The 17,213-nt window shown below is 41.3% G+C and overlaps 2 protein-coding genes across 4 annotated transcripts in view; both read left to right on the top strand.

The window, feature by feature from the left end:
- LOC120570713 (NACHT, LRR and PYD domains-containing protein 12-like) overlaps positions 1 to 17,213 on the top strand; it is a 565,262-nt gene that overhangs the window by 358,111 nt on the left and 189,938 nt on the right. The gene's annotated exons all lie outside the window — the stretch shown is intronic.
- Positions 1 to 17,213, top strand: part of LOC120570742 (zinc finger protein 883-like) — a 340,678-nt gene that overhangs the window by 298,077 nt on the left and 25,388 nt on the right. The window contains exons 1-4 of one of the 3 annotated variants that reach the window (XM_039819264.1): positions 4,723 to 5,158; positions 6,916 to 7,068; positions 8,985 to 9,211; positions 9,541 to 9,709. In XM_039819264.1, coding sequence (XP_039675198.1) covers positions 6,976 to 7,068; positions 8,985 to 9,211; positions 9,541 to 9,709 — 489 coding nt within the window. In that variant the 5' untranslated portion in view covers positions 4,723 to 5,158; positions 6,916 to 6,975. Of the gene's footprint in view, positions 1 to 4,722; positions 5,159 to 6,915; positions 7,069 to 8,984; positions 9,212 to 9,540; positions 9,710 to 17,213 lie in introns of those variants that run through there. The other 2 variants (XM_039819273.1, XM_039819255.1) reach the window with 2 other exon arrangements.

The raw sequence follows: 17,213 nt of genomic DNA, 5'->3' as shown, positions 1-17,213 counted from the left end.
ACAGTCATAGCATCAGCAGTGGGAATATCGCAGTCTGCACTCAGCCATATCATAGCACATGTACTGCTTTACTACAGCGCAATTTACGATCTAGTGGGCGGAGAAAGACGCTGATTGCCTGATGGGTGTCAGGGTTGATAAATACTACGCAAAATGTGGAAGCATAGCGTGCGCTATTAACGAACTCGCATAAACAGACGCAGCGCAAACAAAAAACATATGGATCTGAAAGTTATCATCCATTAAACCAGATATTTAAGTCTGTAAACTGTGTGAACGGTTGAAACTGCAGGCTAGTAAATGCTCTGTTTTTGGTCCACTTCCTGTGTTTGGGTCAGATCCCGTTCTCACCTAGTCTGGCTATCACCAGACCAAGCTCAATCTTTTCAGATTGAACAGGGTGAAATCAAATTGCTGGCAGATGGGGCTGGGTTTACCCAGTCTAGTTCTCACCTGAAGGGAACCGAACTCTAGTTCACTTGGAAGAGAACCTGTTTGTCTCTTTCATACTTTTGCTCAACTTGTTCATTAGTGTTGTTCATGAACGCGCTAAAAGGTTTGGACAGTACTGAAGCCAAGTGAATGTAAACTCAATCTGAGCATCACAACTAACTGTTTCAGGCATTCACATTTGCTGGAGGAACTAATATGCACACTTTTTCAGACTGAAGGCTTTAAAAATCTATCATTTTAATCATGTTGCACACCAGAATAAGACTTGTGCCTAAAATAGAAAATATATCATCTTTCAGTACCTTGAAGGCTCCATAATTTCACACTCTGAAATGTAGCTACACAGTGAGTAGTTTTACTTTGAATACTTCTGCCGGTTTTCATTTCTTGGGCAACATTACAGATTAGCGTCGCCTGCTGTTATAGAGATGTATTACGTCTCGTCTCCTCTCGTCTTTTTGGTCTGTTCTGTGGCAGTTTTTTGGACCTCGGGGACGCGACTGAGCATATCGACGGGGTTTTCTGTCAACGGTCGGCCGTCGGCTATATGTGTCCCGGCCCTAAGGCGCACTTAAAAGCCTTTAATTTTATCAAAAAACGACAGTGCGCCTTATAATCCGGAGCGCCTTATATATGGATCAATTGGTTAATTGGTTGATCCATACTCTCAAGGCGCTCTGTCAATATGTTTCAGTATGAAAAACCAATAAAAACAATTTTATAATAATAAAATGTTTCAGTACGACTGGTAAACTACAAAGCCGCACCGCTTGCACACAGCTCCGTCTATTGATCTACGACTCCATGCGCGCCCATACCACCGATGCTGTCAAAAAACAAGTGAAGCAAACTAATTCGGAGTTTGCCGTCATACAGGGTGGATTAACTAAAGAACTCCAGCTGCTAGATATTGGTGTCAACAGGGCGTTCAAAGCTAGACTGCGAGCTGCGTGGGAGCAGTGGATGACAGAAGGCGAACACACGTTCACCGAGACGGGGAGACAGCGCCGGGCGACTTACGCCACTATCTGCCAACGGATCGTGGATGCCTGGGCTGATATATCAGTCTCAACTGTGTTGAGTTATGTTATGTTTCTTTTACTACGTGTTTACTGAATCAGGGAAAAGTCCCCCTCCACGTTTGGGAGAAGAGTGAGCAAGGCTGGGAGATATTGTTAATATGCACATTAACGTTTGAACAACGTTACCATGGGAGTGAACAGAGTTGTCAGAACGCTTAATAAAGTTTGACTTTATCTGACTGTTTTGTTGACATTCCCTTTAGCATCTAGTAACATAACGCAACCCCAATCAAACGTTTGACTGCAGTATGTTCTATTCTATGCGCCTTATAATCCGGTGTGCCCTATATATGAAAACATTTCTAAAATAGGCCATTCATTGATTATTTGATGATTAAGACATGAACATGTGTCTTGTTTGCTCGCGCTCATCTTCTCTTCAGAAACAACCGTTCAAACACAAGCTAGGAGCTACGATCACTTTTTGGCAATTTTTGCTGCAGAATGACTCAACAATATTTTACTTTGCAGTTTGAATTGAGGATTAAAAAGTATGAAATGGGTGTGATTTGTGAAAAAAATGGATGGGGGGTGTTAAGTTAACTGACTTGAACTTGACGTGAAAGTTTAAGCGGAGCGTTTGTTTTCTATCGTTATTTATTCCATACATGTTCACGGCTCTGTTCATCCGTCTCCATCATTACACACAAGTGAACTGGCATACATGGCATACATGCAGTATGAGAAACCGTAATACCTCAAATATAACAACCAACACTATTACCGTAATGTATTGATAAGAGAGTTATCCAAAAATGATGTTTAACACACAGATACATATTTTGGGAGGAAAACAGTGTTACAATTTATGACACAAATAAATGGGTAAAAAACACTTTCTTCAGAGTTCTCCTCATAAAATTGAATGTGAAAAGTAACATATTCACACCCTATGTATCATCTGTTCATTCTGTTGTTAGAGAGAGAGAGAGTGACAGAGAGAGAGACACACACACAAAGAGCGAGAGAGAGAAGTGTGAACTTTTCATTTAATAATCTTGTTCTGACATTTTATATTCCCTGTTTGTATTTTCTGTGACTAAATGTGGTTTTAAATCTGTTGAGGTGTTTTCAGACTGAAAGCAAAGACACTGATGATGTCATACAAAGTCAGAAAATAGAAAGCAAACTGTTTCCAGAGGACACTAAAGAATGATGGAGCAGCAGGAAACAGACCAGGTCAGATACAGTGCCTTGCGAAAGTATTCGGCCCCCTTGAACGTTTCGACCTTTTGCCACATTTCAGGCCTCAAACATAAAGATATAAAACTGTAATTTTTTGTGAAGAATCAACAAGTGGGTCCCAATTATGAAGTGGAACGAAATTCATTGGCTATTTCAAACTTTTTTAACAAATAAAAAACTGAAAAAGTGGGCGTGCAAAATTATTCAGCCCCTTTACTTTCAGTGCAGCAAACTCTCTCCAGAAGTTCAGTGAGGATCTCTGAATGATCCAATGTTGACCTAAATGACTAATGATGATAAATAGAATCCAGCTGTGTGTAATCAAGTCTCTCGATAAATGCACCTGCTCTGTGATAGTCTCAGAGGTCCGTGGTAGGCAGAGAGCATCATGAAGAACTCAATGCAAAATGAATGAAATAAAACAAGGCCACATGCTGATTATTTGTGACTTGATTTGATGGATTTATTCTTCCTGTTGTGTCTGTGTTTAAACTCCTAATTAAAAGGTAAATTTTCCATCCACTAAAAGTTCTGTTGTTGTCGCTGACAGACTCCGATTATTATTCTAAGTGTCTGACAACATTATGGAAAGGATCCCTACAGAGATAGAGCTTTTAGTTAAAGAGTAAGATCCTTTTAGTTTAACATGAAACAGCCCCGAAATCACCATCACCAAACTCCACCAGACTCCATGTAAATAATCAGGACTTTTAGCGTGTATAGAGCCAGCATATTTCCACCAGACTCCATGTAAATAATCAGGACTTTTAGCGTGTACAGAGCCAGCATATTTCCACCAGACTCCATGTAAATAATCAGGACTTTTAGCGTGTATAGAGCCAGCATATTTCCACCAGACTCCATGTAAATAATCAGGACTTTTAGCGTGTATAGAGCCAGCATATTTCCACCAGACTCCATGTAAATAATCAGGACTTTTAGCGTGTACAGAGCCAGCATATTTCCACCAGACTCCATGTAAATAATCAGGACTTTTAGTGTGTATAGAGCCAGCATATCTCCACATGTAAATGGGTGAATTAAGGGTTTATTTCAACCAAACAAGAGTGGTGATTGTTGTTGGAACATTTGGTATCTATTTATTCTCTATGTTTTATAATATTTAATAATCATGAAATTGTTTTTAAATTTTAAACATAGACAGTATAAGAACGGTTTTAAGAAGACAGAGCGCCACGTAAACACACACACACACACACACAGACACACACACACACACACACACACTCAGGTGAATGGGACATTCTACCAGAAAGGTATATTTCCACTCTTAAAAATCATGGAAGGAAAAAGATATATATATTTTTTTAATCTGAACATTAAGCCATATGAAGGACATGTTAAGCTATGAGAAACGCATATCGTGCCATCTCAGCAAGTTTCTATGCCTGAATAAAAGACATTTTTCACCCCCTAAAATGTCAGGCCCTGTCACAGATACATTTCTAAATGTTAGAAAGGTTTCCTTATGACTTTCTTTGATACAAATATCATTTTCTTATTGATCACATGTCCCTGATTGTATCTGACATGGTTTTGTACCTCATATAAGAAACATGTGACTTTGTGGTTAATTTCAGTGGATGGTAAGCACAGAATAACCACCAGCTACTCATACGATTGTAAAAAATCTTCCTTTACATCCCACATTTTTACAAATATACAATAGTGGATGTATACCCCCGCCTTCATGTACACATTTAAAGAGATTAATTCATGAATAATTTCCTAAATAGTCCATTTTTATATCATAATGTGATGTGTAATAGAACTGATCGTGACGTGACAGGACTGACTCTATGGATTTTGTTGATGCAGGAAAATCTATGTTTTATGTTCTTTAATTAAGTTTTAGTAAATATTCCTATTTGGAATTATTATTTTAATGTACATGTTATGAGACTAACATGCTCATGTTCAGCCAATATAATAGCGCCAAAGGCGGAACTAATGTGCGACGCAACGTTCTACACGGGTAAATTAGAGCTGCGCACCCAAACACTAGCCTAGAGCATTCAGTGGTTGACTTGACCCATTAGTCTCCAGTGGTAACGTCAGTGTAACTCACCGCAGATATAACTTTATTAGATAGCACTATGCAGCTGCCTGTACAGATGTCGGACTTCTTCAGGCTCCAACACTGAAAGCGTTGAAAGAACATCAGGAGGACGCTGGTAGCAAATGCTAACCGAGCTAGCTACACTGTTAGCATCTCAGCAGCTGTTCCGTCCACTTGAAGGCATCATTGAGTCCTACGATAGTCTAACGTTAAACAGACTAACGTTACATACAGTCTACGATACCACAGATATCAACTAACGTTAATAGTTATTTAGCGTGCAGCGTGTGGTGGTGCTCGGTGAATGAGACAGCAACTCCTCTTGGAGAGCGCAGAGGAGCTCCGAGTTCTCCTGTTGGTAAGATCAACCATTTCATCTCGGAAGGGACTTGTTGCTTTTGTTGTTGCTTTTGTTGTTGTTGTTGTTGTTGTTGCACATAACCGGGTTCCTTTTGTTCCTCACACTGAGAATGAAATCAAGTTTGGAAATGTCTGCTCTCGATATGTTTAGAAACTTAATCATATCTAAACAAACTCATCGAAGCAGAAGCGAATATCCAAATGTCAGTCTCGTTGCTAGGACTACACAATGCCGGGATGTTAACCACGGGACTTCATCCATCTTGGCTGTTGCATCGCGATAATAAATCCATTTGAGTAAAGTAATCAACAGGCTATCTGCCCGTGTTAAGTAGGGAGGGATGGTTAGGAAACGAAATGTAATGCATGCCCCTCCGTTTTTTCTTCTTCTAATAGTTGTCATGAAACGAGGAAGGGACATAGCGTCCTTTTTAGCCCCAGGAAACCAAAAAGGGAGAGAAACAAATGAAGGTGTTGAGGAGCAGGAAGAGGGAGAGCCAGAGGAGTCTGGGGAGGTTGGAGAGAGGGCATGTGATGAAAGGGAGGGCTCTGACACAGAGAGGGAGATTCAGAGGGTGAGGAGGATGAAGAAGAGGGTGAGGAGGAAGAAAACCTACAGGGACAGAGAGAGGAACAGCCAGAGGGACAGCAAGTGGATCCATGTGGATCAAGTACTGCACCATCAGGTCTGTGATGAAGAAGGTTCTTACTATTTGCAAAGCAGTGCAATTACAATGTAATGGTAGGCCTGCTGGGTGTCCTTAAAATGCTGCTTTCTGCTGTTAATTCTTATTTGTGTCAATATTTTATATATATATATATATATATATATATATATATATATATATATATATTATACAATTAAAGTAAATACTTGGCCTAGCCTACATTTTGAAATACATGCAGATATACAGTACGTGCATAAGTAAATACATGTTGTAGTTGTGCTCAAGTTTACGGTCTATCTTTCTACAGATATCAGCAAGTCCAAGAATGATGTAGCAGTACAGCCCAACTTGAATATATTCCCAACCACATTGATGGGGGACAAACTGGTCTAATCTTCATCCATGGCTCCAGTATTCTGTCATGATGGACTCTACATATTGCTATGCATGTAGACATTTTCTGAAAGTTCTCATCCCTTAAACCAGATATTTAAGTCTGTAAACTGTGTGAAAGGTTGAAACTGCAGGCTAGTAAATGTGTTCCCACCTGAACCGGGACCCCCGTTTTCAAGTGGACCAGAGTTCTGGTGTTTGATCTGCACCGAGTTCAGATTGAAGACAGTAAAGTTGTTAGTGTAAGTTAGCACACCTAAACAACGAGTGAGTGAGTGAGACAGGAAGACAGCTGTCTCCGAGATGACGTCATCTTCTGCCTTCTGTAGAAGTGGTGAACTTACAGCTCGCAGCACTTTAATCACATATAGTGGGGAGCTTTGGATTGATATCTAGTGTCGGCAAAATCACTTTTTATCGAGTTTTCTTTTTCCTGAAATGCTCTGAGTGAATTTAATTTAAAGAATTGTCACCTTTTCTTGTGCAGTTGTTTAGATTTATTCACAGTTTAATATAATGCTGTTTTTGCCAAACTACTCCGAGTTCATTGTGTAGCGAGGAAGGAAATGGAACAGTTTTCCAGCCGCTGCTTTGAGTTTGCCGACTGTTGTTTTAGTTGTGTGTGGATGTGAGGAAAAGGAGAGGAGACAGCAGCTCCTGAATATCTCTGCGTGCTTTGATTTGTACTGAACAGAATCCAGAGTGAGTCCAGCAGCCCCAGTGGACATCTGCTGGATTTCAGGACAAGAGAGGAATGGAGGAGGACAACCAGAACCAGGAGCAGCGGAGCAACAAGGTCCCCAGAAGACCAGCAGCAGACTGGGACTCTGATACCAGCCATGTTCAGGTCAGTGTTCAGGGGGGTATCGCACAAAAGTAGAATTTATAAAGGTCGAGCCAGGCTGAGGAGGAGAGACTAGGCTGCAGTAAGACGAGTGCTTAGGGACCATCTACAAATTACAACACCGAAAGGAGATACAACAAAAATATGTATTAAATTAAGTAAGGTAATGTTTCCAAACTTACCTCAATTATAACTTGTCTCCTGCTAGTTATACTACAGCACTTACTTAAAAAAAAAAAAAAGTAAAATTAATAAATATTTTTGTTGTATGTCTTTTCGGTGTTATATGTACACCGTCCCTAAGCAGTTGTCTTACTGCGGTAGCAACAACAGAGAGCAGAAGCCAACAGGCAAGTGTTTTTTACATAAACTTCTGGTGTACTTACAAACTTTCCAATCCATCGTTTTATGAGTACATAACCTATTTGTACTAGTGTAGAAGTTTGGTATCATTTTGGGCATTATTAGTGGGTAACTTACGAGATACAAACCTGGATCCATTAGCCCCTGTGCTAAGCTATTCAGCTGATAACGCTAACTCTCCCAATGTTCGACCCAGGTGAAAAAAGCTTCTGGGGGGGTGTTTGGCTCGAGGTCATGGTGCAAAGGACCCTAGGGTGAAATTACTCCGAACCATCACTTTAATGAAGATTTTGCAGTTTGTAGACCATGTAGATTGTATTTTTTTCTACTTCTTCAAGGATCGTGCTTCCCAGGCGATATCAGCATTTGGTTTGGTGAGATATTCATTCATGTAGACGTCTGTTCCCTTCAACTTCCTTCCTTGTTTCAGTAGTGCAATTTAGTGTTTTTGGTTAACAAACCTCATTATAATGGCTGGTTTGTTGCTGTTATTTCTCTGGGGCAGAGGGTGACAAGCCTCAATGGCGTTACAGTCCAATCAGATGCCCTCGGACTGTAGAAAGGCTGCTACTTGATGCTCCACGGAGTCAGAAACCGACCCGTCGGGCTCCTGATCGTGGTCAGTGGTCACTGTTACTGCCTACTGTGTACGACTGATTTCCATCAGTCGATGTTTTCCCCGATACAATAACATCATTCATTCTTGTGTAGGCTACTGCTCTAGATCAGCCACTCTGTTCTCTAGGAAGGCAAGTCTCTTGTCCTTCTCTTCATTTTGAAGCTGGAGAGCCTTTACTTCCGCAACCAGGTCTAAAATGGATTTTTGCTGCAGCCTGACAGTGGTAATCTCTTCAGAGAGAAAGTCAAGCGACCTCTTAATGTCGTTGATTTCCTCTATCGTTGGTTGCTGCTTTGGAGGCTTGACTTTTTCACGTCTGGTTCCAGAACGGTCTAGAATTGTTTGTTGGCTAAACGTAATTTGCTCTCACCAGTGTATCACCATGTGTAACATTACTTCCGCAGCAATCCTGCCACAATCTGTCCCAAAACATCCCAGTTAAATATCAAATGGCATAACGTTAAACATATTCTTTGTAAATCTTTACAATTATTCCCAGAAAGAACCAACCAGGCCTGCCTTGTGTCACGATCAAAACGTTGTTCTAAACTCGCCATTTTCAGCGTGTAGCTCGCTAACTCAGTTTGTTGTTGTTGTTTTCTGAAACGAACTGAGTTTTGCAAGGCGAGGACCATCTGGCAATTTTCTGGTAAATGAACTGTCGTTGATTGAGGCTACTGTGCATGTAGCTTGTAGCTCCAGTTAATGACTTTTGTGGCTTACATTTTAGTAGTTATTTCAGTTTTAATGCAGGAGATACTTCACACTCTGAAGTCCTATGGATTGGTTACCTCATCAGACCTTGCATTTTCTCCATTCAAACAGAACATTTGAATATAGTAAAACATGGTAAACTATAATTCACTCCCTCCTCCCATTAGTTCTTCTAACCCTTGTATCATTATCTCTGCATGTTTCCCCCTTGGGTCTACCAAAGGAGCCCTCAGCAGACGTCAAGCTGGCGACCGGAGCAGGAAAGAAGGACAAGAAGGCTGAGGAGGAGGAGCAGCCTGCAGCACCAGCAGCAGCCACCACCGCAGCAGCAGCAGTGAAGGAGGAGGAGGAGGAGGAGGAGGAGGAGGAGTATGTGGTGGAGAAGGTGTTGGACCGCAGAGTGGTGAAGGGAAGCGTAGAGTTTCTGCTGAAATGGAAAGGGTTCTCAGAGTAAGTATGAGTCTATAATATTAATACTTGGTGTTCTTGGTCCTGGAAAAAAATAAAATAAAATAAATAAATATATATATATATATATATATATATTAGTATCTTGTTCTTTTACAAATTGCAAATAATCTACAGCATAAAGTTCGGCAGTGTATCATGTCCTCAAAGATGAAGGTTTGGTATTTTGACACTAAGTTGCAGACCTGCAAATAACCTTACAAAATGGCAATAGAAAAAAGGAATAATACGAATTAGCAATTAGAGTGAGAATGTATTGCCTAAAAACAAAGCCTGAGGAGATTTTCTTCTGTCTGCACTCACCTTTCCAGTGAGGGTAACACACGGGAGCCACAAGACAACCTGGACTGCCCCGACCTTATCACAGAGTACATGCAGAAACACAAGGAGAAGGAGGAGAAGAAGGACGGCAAGAGGAGAGTTGTCAGTGAGGCCTTGGGAGACTCAGAGGAGCGAGGGAGCAAGAGGAAGAAGGAGGAGGTGAGTGAAGGAAAGAGGTTACTCCAGACCGAAGAGTCACAGAAATCTCAATATTAATGAATATGAATACAGTGCAGAAAAGGGAGAAATTTAAATGATTTATTAAAAATGTAATAATACCATAACAATAATAACTTATTTCACCAGTAAATTGCTGTTAAATGACAAAAACAGATGAGAAAAGGATATTTTAAAATAACTTTGAATGCACCACGAGATTTACCCGTTTTCAAGTTAACACAACATTCACGATATATGGTGCAGCCCTAGCTCCAACTGTTAATTTGTGCAAATGATTAGTAACCTAATCCTTGGATGGTATGATTATGACTGTTTCAGTTCAGAGCAGTGGTCAGTAAATGTAGATTTTTAGGCTGCTTACACATTCAGTCGGTCCGAGATCATCTGCCTCGCTTTCTCTCGCTGTTTCATCGCAGCAGCCGTGTTTCCTTTTTATAAATAATGGGCCTCATTCACCATTATCTTCCTAAGTTTTCTCTTAAATATGTTCTTAAAAAAGTCCCTAAGAAAAGTCTACATTGGATTCATGACGTGTTCTTAAACAACAGAATTGTTCGCACCTGTGTTCTTAGGATTGATGAATCCCATGTCTTCGTAATGATGAAATGAAAGCACGTGCCAGTTGTTCCTAATTAGCATAAGAAAACGCCCCGCAAATTGCCATATAAGGACATGACAATTGCTGTGCACCTCCGGGGAAGCGGGAGACTGTGTTCAGGAGATGGTTGTTGGAGTCACAGATGACTTGTATATTGCAGTGGTGGAGGAAGTACTGAATCTCAGTACTAAGTAAAAGTACAAATAACCAGACATTTATGTTAGTAAAAATAGAAGTAGCCTACCACAATGACAACTCTACATAAGTAAAATAAAAAGTACCTGATTTCAAATGTACTTTAAGTATTAAAAGTACATAATGAGTTATTCTCTTAATCTTATTTGCATATTACCATTTTAAATGGTAATATTTCCACTACCACAAACAAGGCCTGGCTTTTAAAAAACAGTTCCTATCCTAACCAGCTTAAAACAGAAATATGTTGTTAGAATGCGGTTGTTTTTATTCGTGGATGTATTTTAAGACGGTTTTATTTTCTTTAACCATGTAAGCAAATAAAGTGTGTGAAGCAGTGGAAAAAGGGAGGAGATGTGAAGGGGTCCAGCCAAATAAATTAGATATGAATGCGTCTTATGCAGCCTGGAGTAGGAGAAAACAGCGCTGTGGAGAGAAATAGATGGCAACTATGATTTAAATCGGGATTAATAAAAAACAAACCTTTTTAATTTTTACTTTTACTGGAGGCTGTATTACCGAGGTTCGGCATCGCTGCGGCCGGGCTCTGGAGCACCGGAGCCGGCTTGGAAGCCGATGAAGGATCGGCGGTGCCGCATATATACTGTATCTACGGCAACCAAACTTCAGTGGTGAGACAAACGTGTGATGGTCACGAAGACGTTTTGGCAGGGGGAAAAACTGATCAGAAGATGTAACGGAACGTTGTAGAAATGTAGTGGAGTAGAAAGTATAGATAATACTGCAAAATGTGACAAAGTAAACGTCAAAAGTATGCACTATTGATTCTACTTAAAGGAACACGCCGACTTATTGGGAATTTATCTTATACACCGTAGGATAAATTCCCAATAAGTCAACGTGTTCCTTTAAAGTAAAGTACAGATACGTGAAAAATTTACTTAGGTACAGTAACAAAGAATTTGTACTTTATTACATTCCCCCACTGCATTTTGGCCCTATGAATAGCGTGATCAATCACCAAATAACGCAGGATTTAATCAGTTTAATTGCTGATGTAAGTTGCAGTCTTAGTGTTTTCTTTGCATACTACGATTTCTTTTTCAACAGATGGTTAGAAATACATTACAGTACAATACTATCATTGTAAACAACTGTAGAATTAAATAAAATGCAGTAACCAATTATTTGGAGCAAACTCATCACTAGGGTTGGGATCTCGTTTGTTTTTTTCGATTCCGTTGCTAAATCGATACTTTTAAAAACGGGTGCCGGTGCCTGAACCGGTACTTTTCAATAAAGTAAAAAAAAAGAAGAAAAAAATAAAAAAGTAGGTAAACAACAGTCAGTTACTTGTTTATTGCTAAGGCCATGGTCAAAATTAAAGATTTAATAATAATGTAATAACTATAACAATAACTTATTTCACCAGTAAATTGCTGTTGAACCCCAGATGGGAAAAGGGTATTTTACAATTACTGTGAATGCACCACGAGGCGCAACCTGTTTTAAGTGCCAACGCCCGTCTGTGTTGTTTAATTCCGACAACGGCAGCTGCGAGTGAACGCACCGTCTGTGTTGTTTAATTCCGACAACGGCAGCTGCGAGTGAAGCGACCGTCTGTGTTGTTTAATTCCGACGACGGCAGCTGCAAGTGAACGCACCGTCTGTGTTGTTTAATTCCGACCATATAAACATACTGTATATCTATGAATTGCGACAACGGCAGCTGCTGCGGCTGCAGAGCAGACTGTTACATCCCGCTGTTGAAGTCCTCCACAGTGAAATACAGTCACACTTGACACTGTTTAACGTTAGCGGTTAGCATTTTCCGATGTTTAACCCTTGTGTTGTCCTTGGTCCCAGTGACCCGAAGGAGACAACAAGAATTATTTACTCCGTTTACTTTGTTGAGAATTGCTCTCTAAACAAGGGTTAATACAGCACCTTAGTTCTTGTTTGTACAGCATTTTGGTCAGCTTAAACTGTGTTTAAATGTGTTCTAGAAATAAACTTTACTTACTTTACAAGAAACAGGGTTTAGAGAGCAATTCTCAACAAAGTAAAGGAAGTACATAATCCTTGTCGTTGTCCTCTGGTCACTGGGACCGCGGTCCACAAGGGTTAATCAACTGCTAGCTAAAGGTAGGCTAACGTTACACGCTGTCAGGTGTAGTGTAAAGTCAAGCACGGAGTAGGGCACCGAAACTTTCGTTCTTATTCGGTCTCGTTACTACCGTTTACGTCGGCACCGGTTCCCTATTGGCACCGAGTTTGGTCCCAACCCTACTCGTCACTCAAATGTGCGTAAGAGTGCTCTTGAGTGTTGTTACATTTTGTTTTTAGCTAAGAAGAAATCCAAGATAAGAAAACGTTAGTGACTGTCAGAATCTTCGTAAAAAGTGCGTAAGTGGGGTTTAAGAACACATTCTTCGTAAGAAAGGTTGGTGAATGAGGCCCAATGTGTTTCACGATATCATACTTCTACAAGAAGCTGCTGCTCACTCTGTGTAAAGGATGAACAATGCGTATTCTCCATTTTAGCATCAGGAAATCTATTATCGACCTTGCGGTCTGTTGAGGAAAGCCGTGAATGCGCATCTATCTGAATTACATCAGCCTGACTCGACCTAGTCTCTCCTCAAGCCTCGCTTTATTGGTTATCCTGGATTTATATGTTCTACTGTTGTTCAATACCACTTTAACAACACGTTGATTTCATGTAATTCTGAGCCATTTGGTTACTTATCAACAGTCCATTTCTTTAAGCCTGGGTGGTTACCTAACACTATTTAACATTTTTAAAATGAAAATCTTTTGCTATGTTTACACCTCACATCCACACTACTGAGGGTAGAAGCAGAGTTTCCCATACATTGGTTCTACTTGGGCACACCGCCCAGGTAGATAAAATCCAAATTAAATTTTCTTTCCAAACAACGGTGAATTTTTTACAGCGCACACAGACCAGCTGCCTCCAGCCCCTCCCCCTCGCAAAGTTGTGTGCCGCATGCATGACAGCATCAATGTTGCACTTGCTCAGAGAGGCTATCGTTAGTAGTAGCATGCTGGTGGTGGTCTTGCAATGGGATTAACTGTACTAATAAAACTGTAGAAACTACAGGGCCACGCTGCTGTGAAAGCTCCCTGAACATCATTTATCAGAGTCTGGTTGTTACCCCTCTCCACGGCAGTCTCCTCTGCTTCATGTCTTTATAACGGAGCTAGCTAACCGGATCTAACCGCTAATCAGAGCCAATGGTTGCTAACCGAGCCTTCAGTTCTCCTTGCCTGTATCCATTAAAGGGATACTTCACCGATTTAGCATTCAGCTTTGTATCAGTAGAAACCCGATAGTATTTCTGAATGACCGTGCTTCCCTCCCTCATGTCCCCCTGAGACGAGAGATCTCTGCATTTGGGGCCTGGAAAAAATCTTCCGATGACGTAAAATGACGATTTTTGCGTCATCGGAAGATTTTGGCCAGGGCAAGGACTACCGCCAGTAGTAGGATCTACTTCCGCATGTTTTCAACACGCCCACAGGGGTTGGACTGCCGAGTCTGGCCGAGGTATTCGAATGAAAACAACTGTCAGCCATCTTGAAGCTTCGCTAAACAGGCTCTCGGTTTTCAGCAGAAAACATTTACAACAATTATCTGCATTCAAACTACCGGACGTTGTACCACGGACATCGGTACAGATCGGAGAATATGCAGGAAATGTTATTACAGACGGAAAATACTCGGCACACTACGGAGCACGCCTGCCGCAGGAGACCAGCGGTGTCGCTCAATGCCGCTAGCCGGCTAGGGGACATCCTCATCAGCTAGGTGGAAAGCTAACGCTAGCTGTCCACCTGTCCCATCCATCCTGCTTGCAAGTGTCTGCTCATTAAACAACAAGCTGGACTACATCTTCCTTCAACGAAACTCCCAACGTGAGTTCAGAGACTGCTGTGTTTTTGTTTTTGTGGAAACATGCCTGAACAACAGTGTACCGGCACCGGGACTATCCAGCTACCAGGCTGCTCTCGCCGGCCCGTGGAGGTGGGCTGTGTTAAACGGACTGGTGTAGAAATAAAATCCAACTAGCTACTGCTAACTGCTGGTGGAGCTTGTGACTGTTAAATGCCGACCATTCGACATTCCACGCTAATTCACGGCTGTGTTTATACTCTGTGTTTACCTACACCAATGCTAGTATGCGTTAGCTGAACTTTACGGATCCTGCTTGCAAGTGTCCGCTCATTTAGACCACAAACTGGACTACATCCAACTTCAACAAAACTCCCAACGTGAGTTCAGAGACTGCTGTGTTTTTGTTGTTGTGGAAACATGCCTGAATAGTGTACCGGACTGTCCAGCTACCAGGCCTGCTAGCCCTCTGAGCTAGAGATGCTCTGTCGCCAGGTAAAAGAGGTGGGCTGTGTTAACAAGGAGTGGTGCAGAAATGTGGTGATTTGTATCCATTTAACTGCTAACTGCTGGTGAAGTTTGTGACTGTTAAATGCCGACCATTCTACATTGCACACTAATTCACGGCTGTGTTTATGCTCCGGTGTTTACAGTACACCCAAGCGCTAATATACTATAGTGTTAGCTGAACTTTACCGGGCCTATAAAGTGTGTGTACTAAATGTAGCCTGTTTCGTATGTCGTTTTTATATATGTTAAATGTGTAACACCACTTGAGTCACGATGAAACGTCGTTTCGTGTATATGGTTGAAATGACAATAAAACACGCTTGAGTTGAGTTGAATGCCTCTATCTGTCTGTCAAGCGGTAGGCGTGGCTTCGGAGTGGACTCAAAGCAACGAAGCAGGTGCATTCTGGGATTTGGTGTTTTTCATCCACATAAGACCAAAACACATTTTCTGGCTTTTCTCGGCCTAGAAGGCACCAATTTAAAAACAATTTCACATTTCTACTACATAAGTGACCCAATTTAAAGATATATTCAGCTTTCCAGCGGTGAAATATTCCTTTAACTCTATTCATGGACCTGAGACCGAATAAAAACTCTTAATTTTATTAAATTGGCTGTAAAAGGTTTAAACTACAATTCAGATTTGTTTGAATGACAGAAATCTATGAAGGTAAATATGGTGCAAAACGTGAGAGCTTGTAGAATACAATGTGAGAACTTGCAGAACAAAAAAATTTAACTTGTATGTTAAAATTTGCACTTGTAAAATAAAAATTTGCACTTGTAAAATAAAAATTTGCACTTGTAAAATAAAAATTTGCACTTGTAAAATTTATTCACATTTGAAGTCACAAAAGAAAAAACATGAGAGCTTGTAAAAAAATCTGAACTTGTAAATTGAAATTTGCACTTGTAGAAAAAATATTCACAAATGTGTAGATTGATATTTGCATGAACACAATGACAGCTGCAAACTTGTAATGCAACATTTACTCATGTACTTTTTTTTACTCAGGTTGATTTTCCATCACAACCACAACTCAGTGATTACAACCTCTTCGACTGTCATTGTACGCTCTCTGCATCACAAAGAGGCGAATCTCGCCTCGACTTTTGCAACACTTGTTTGCGATACATTTGGTGCAAAACTAATTTGTACCTGTGGACTTAGGCTGTGGAGCTCTGATCCAACAGAACGGGGAAAGCAGGGTTTCTATCGCCAGATGAGGGACAACTCTGTCCGGCTTATTTAGCTATGTCGCATGGAAGCCTGGTTGAATAGCAAGCTAGCGTTAGCTAACTAACCAACCAGCCTGATTCTAAATAAATACCTTTTAATTATCTTAACACTTTTTAACAGTCAAACTGAAACACTGGCGGTGAGCTCCAGGTCCTGCAGACGGACCGTCACAGCGGTATCGCCGCCGAGCAACATCGCTATTATTGCCAGAAAGCTTCGCTGCCGACCTCGACCTGCAGTCCGAGCTCCAGCGGGACACAGAGAGCCCCGCCCCGGTAGCAGCGGGCGCATCCCCGGCCATGACCACAGCTTGCTTTGCTGATGTTGTGCCTCACTGCCAACCATTGCACCCGGCGGGCAGCAACAATAGCTTCTGCAGAATTACATCCACCTCGCGGGCAGCACATCATTTTTGCCGAATAATGCGTCATCTCTTAACCCTCGTTGCTGCGAGATATTGCACCCAGGTAGCAAAGAAATGATAGTCTGATAAAACATTGATGTCTCTAAACGTTGTAAAATTATAATCATCATTGATGAACATGACAAAGGAATGTATATAGCCTACATTTTAATTAAACAGTAGCTACTTTGCCTTATAAAATCATTATTTCCCCTTATGGATGGAAGTCTTGGCAGGGATGCAGAACTTGGCATGTTCCCCGCTGATGACGGTCCGTCTGCGGCTACAGGACCTGGAGCTCACCGCCAGTGTTTCAGTTTGACTGTTAAAGTGTTTAGATAACTAAAAGGTATTTATTTAGAAGCTGGTTAGTTAGCTAACGCTAGCTTGCTATTCCACCAACACTAGCGGTGAGCTGCTACGGGTGCGGGGCTCTCTGTGTCCCGCTGGAGCTCCGACTGCAGGTCGAGGTTGGCAGCGGCTTTCTGGCAATAATAGCGATGTTGCTCCGCTGGCCGATACCCGCTGGTGACGGTCCGTCTGCAGGACCTGGAGCTCACCGCCACGTGTTTCAGTTTGACTGTTAAAAAGTGTTAAGATAATTAAAAGGTATTTATTTAGAATCAGGCTGGTTGGTTAGTTAGCTAACGCTAGCTTG

This window comes from Perca fluviatilis, chromosome 2, assembly GCF_010015445.1.
Source record: "Perca fluviatilis chromosome 2, GENO_Pfluv_1.0, whole genome shotgun sequence".
Taxonomy (NCBI): Eukaryota; Metazoa; Chordata; class Actinopteri; order Perciformes; family Percidae; genus Perca; species Perca fluviatilis.
The sequence above is the reverse complement of the archived record's forward strand: the minus strand, read 5'-3'. Positions and strand labels throughout refer to the sequence as shown.